Here is a 3702-nt window from a genome sequence, read left to right as displayed (position 1 = left end):
GAACATTAAATACTTTGTATTATGCCCAACTCAAATTTCAGTATATTTATTGCACCCATTTTTAATGATTATTTTATCAAAATGATTACTTTGCTCACACTCATGTTTTCTATGTTCATAAAAAAACAGTTTTAAAGCAGTATATATATCTACCACTTCTTCCCTTTAAAAAGATTTGCAGATTTTTATCTTGCACTTTAGATTAACAAGCCTCAAATGTCTTAGAAATTCTGATGGTCAACTAAACAGCATGCACTGAAAGGGTAACAGAACATGACTACCTTGCTTACACATATATTACTACCTGTCATAGCCTCAAACCACGGCAACAGAAACCCACTCCAGAATGAAAATACTGGTATTTTATATAATGCAAAGAGAAATACAGATATAAATCCTCAAAACGGAAGCTACGTTAATAAAAAATGTAGCATTAGAAGCAAAAAAAAAAATTATACAGTACTTGCAGAATTTAGTCTTTGAATTTAATGACAATGTGTCTAACAAAGAAATAATTATTTTAAATTACAGTTCTCATTATTAATTTAAAACAACCACCAGCAGAACAGCACAGCTCAACCTAGCAAACATTTTAAGGAAATGTTTTGTCTCAAAGTAGTCAAGTACCATTATAGTCCGTCCATCTATACCTTGAACAAAAGAAGAACAATTTTCAAAGTGGAAATGAGTTTCGTAAGACAATAAAACTGGGCTCCTTGAAGCACAAACTGTTTCCATAAAATTATTTTAACTTTTATTGGCAAAAAATACCCAAACACTTTTGATTTGCTCGTCTCAGAGCCCTCCCAGTCCCTGAACCACAATCAGTACTCACGAAAACATGCAATACTGTATTTTCTCCACACCATTACTAACCAAAACACTCTTTACTCTTTTGAAAAGTTGCAATTTTACAGAAATGTTTCCACTCAAGATTGGTAAAGTACAAAGAGCATTTTCTAGTGGTATAAAGCAAGGTGGGGAACAAATCTTACTTGTCCCTGATCAGAAGTGACTGCCTTGCTACTCACTCCCATTTCTGCTCTTTAAACTCAATATCAATACTGAACAGAGTTCTCAATACCTTCAAAGAACGAGAGCAGTCCCACTGACCGCACGGCCCGCATTTCAGAGGGAACTTGAGACAACTTTCCCTCTTTCTCCTGCTTCCAACAGAAGACCCTCAAGAAATCGAACTTGTGAAGTCCCCCCGGGTTCCTCTACTTCACCGCAAAATGTAATGCCACTTGAGGTTGTCAAAAATAGCTTCTGTAGAAAACTGGCCATGGTCTTTAGGAAAGGTTGCATGAAGAAAATTAGTTTAGCCTTCATTTAAAAACAAAACAAAACAAAACAAACAAACCATAGGAGTAACACATGGAGTAAGACATCAGTACCAGTACAGAGACTGCAGGGCCTACTGTCAAGATGAAAATACATTAAAGAGGATGAACACGCGGAGCTGGGGTGGGGCTGGAACTTCGAAACCCTCTCCCCACGCAGAAGTCTGTACAATCCAAGTGTTTATCCACTTTGAGAGTCGTTTTGAAGGCAGCTTAGAAAATGAAAAAGGGGGCAGAAGAGGGAGGAACGACGTCACCGTCCAAACCAAAGGAAAAGGCCGGGTTGAAGTGCGCATGGCGGGAAAGCCCCTTATAAACCGATGCCTTTCAGGTCGCAGGGCAGGGTGGCCTGGGTGGCCTGGGGGCTCTGGCAGCAGGGGAACTGGGCCCGGAAGCAGTCCCTGAGCTCCCTGTTGAAGAGGAAGCACACGACGGGATTGATGCCGGCCTGCGCGAAGGTCAGCCACACGGAGGCCGTCAGGTAGGCCTGGGGGACGGCGCCGGGCCGCACCAGGACCCGCAGGTAGCTGGCCACGACGTAGGGCCCCCAGAGGAGCAGGAAGAGCAGGGTGACGGCGTAGAACATCTTGCACAGCCTCTTCTCCGTCTTGAACTCCTCGAGCACGAGGAGGCGGCGCGCGCCGCGGCCCGCCCCTGCCGGCCGGATGCCCACGAGCGCGGGCGGCGTGGGCCCGCGGCCGAAGCCAGCCGTCCAATTGGCGGCCGCCTGGCCGGTGGCGCCGGGGCCGTGGAAGGTCCAGTCGTGGCTGACGGCGGGCACGAGGCGCGCGGGCCGCATCTTGCGGCGGTCGTGGATGAAGAAGAGCAGGCGGAGGTAGACGAGGTGCGTGGCGCCCACCACCACGGCCAGCAGCAGCAGGAAGCCGAGCGCGCCGGGGGCGCCGTCGGGCCGCTGCTCCAGGGCGCACGGCGCGTCCTCGTCGTCGCCGCCGCCGCCGCCGTCCAGCACGGGCGGGAAGGCCGCGGCCAGCGCCAGCGCCCAGGCGGCGCACACCAGCATGGCGGCGCACGGCCAGCCGGCCAGGCGCTCGGCGTAGAAGCGGTGGTGCGCGATGGCCAGGTAGCGGGTGACGCCCACGCCGAGCAGCAGGAAGGCGGCGTGGAAGCAGAAGAGCGCGGCCAGGAAGGCGAGCAGCTTGCAGCCCAGCGCGCCCGGCGGCGCCCCCGCGGCGGCCGCGGCCCGCCGCGCCGCCAGCATGACGGCCGGGAGGCAGGCGAGCGCGCGCAGCCCGTCGGCCAGGCACAGGTCGAGCAGCAGGTAGTACGGGGCGCGGTGCAGGCTGCGCTCCCGCACGATGAGCAGCGCGAACAGCACGTTGCCCGCCAGGCTCACGCACAGCAGCAGGCTGAGCGTGGCCAGCTTGAGTCCCAGGGCGGCCGCCTCGCCGCCGCCGCCGCCGCCGCCCGGCTCGCTCGCGTTCGCCATCGCGGCCTCCGCAGGCCGGGCGTCACGCTCCGCTCCGGGGCCGCCCTGGCCTCACCGCTCCGCAGGCCTGCCGGCCAGCGGGCCACAGCTCCCCCGAGCGCGCGGGTCCCCGGCGAGCCCCCGGGCCGGCGGGGCTCAGCCTGCTCCCGGCTGACCCCTCTTCGGCTCCCCGAGCAGCCGCCGCGCCGCCATCTCAGGAATGGTGCGCGCAGGAGGCGACGGCCACTCCCTGCGCCTCAGGCACTGCGGGCCGGGCCGCCCGCAGCCCGGTGCATCCTCCTCCGTCTCCTCTTCCTCCGCTGCCGCCGCCGCCGCCGCGCCTCTGGGCTCTGCCCCCCGCCGCCGCTGCCGCCGCCGCCGCCGCGGAGCCCCCTCCCCTCCGCCGGAGCGCGCCGCGTGGCCGCCGCCGCCAGCCCCGCCGAGGCATCCCGCGCCGCCCGGGCCGGGCTGGGCTGGGGGCGCCGCCGCCGCCGCAGCTGCGGGGCCAGCAGGCGGCCGGGAGGGAGGCAGGGCCCAGGACGCGAGGTGGCGACAGGTCGCGTTTGGCCCCAGGTAACAGGGGTCCGGCGGCGGCGCCTGGCGCCCGCCCTGGGGTCATCATGGTGGCCGTGCGCGGGAGGAGGTGGCCTGGGATGGCAGGTCGGGAGGCCTCGGAGGGTGGGGGGGACAGGAGAATCTGAGACGAGCCTCTGCCCAGAAGCTAATAACAACAATCATCATCATCATCACAATCTTGTAATCTCCAGTATTCAGGTCAGCGCCGATGTGGGTGGCAGTGTTCTGGGGAGCTTTACCAGCATTATCTCCCTCAACGTTCACAGTAACGACAAAGTTGGTCCTATCTTAAACCCACTTTTTATCTGAGGGAACAGAGGCTTGGAGGTCAAGGGAGTTGAGAGCCAATAAGTGGTA

The 3702-nt window shown here is 57.6% G+C and overlaps 1 protein-coding gene across 1 annotated transcript; it reads right to left on the bottom strand.

Moving 5' to 3' along the window:
- Positions 1–463: 463 nt before the first annotated feature.
- GPR27 (G protein-coupled receptor 27) lies at positions 464–2991 on the bottom strand. Its single transcript, XM_072941708.1, has one exon. The coding sequence runs from the start codon at positions 2788–2790 to the stop codon at positions 1654–1656; it is 1137 nt and encodes a 378-aa protein (XP_072797809.1). The 5' UTR covers positions 2791–2991; the 3' UTR covers positions 464–1653.
- Between the last annotated feature and the right edge of the window lie 711 nt (positions 2992–3702).

The sequence above is a fragment of the Vicugna pacos genome, chromosome 17 (genome assembly GCF_048564905.1).
Source record: "Vicugna pacos chromosome 17, VicPac4, whole genome shotgun sequence".
Taxonomy (NCBI): Eukaryota; Metazoa; Chordata; class Mammalia; order Artiodactyla; family Camelidae; genus Vicugna; species Vicugna pacos.
The sequence above is the reverse complement of the archived record's forward strand: the minus strand, read 5'-3'. Positions and strand labels throughout refer to the sequence as shown.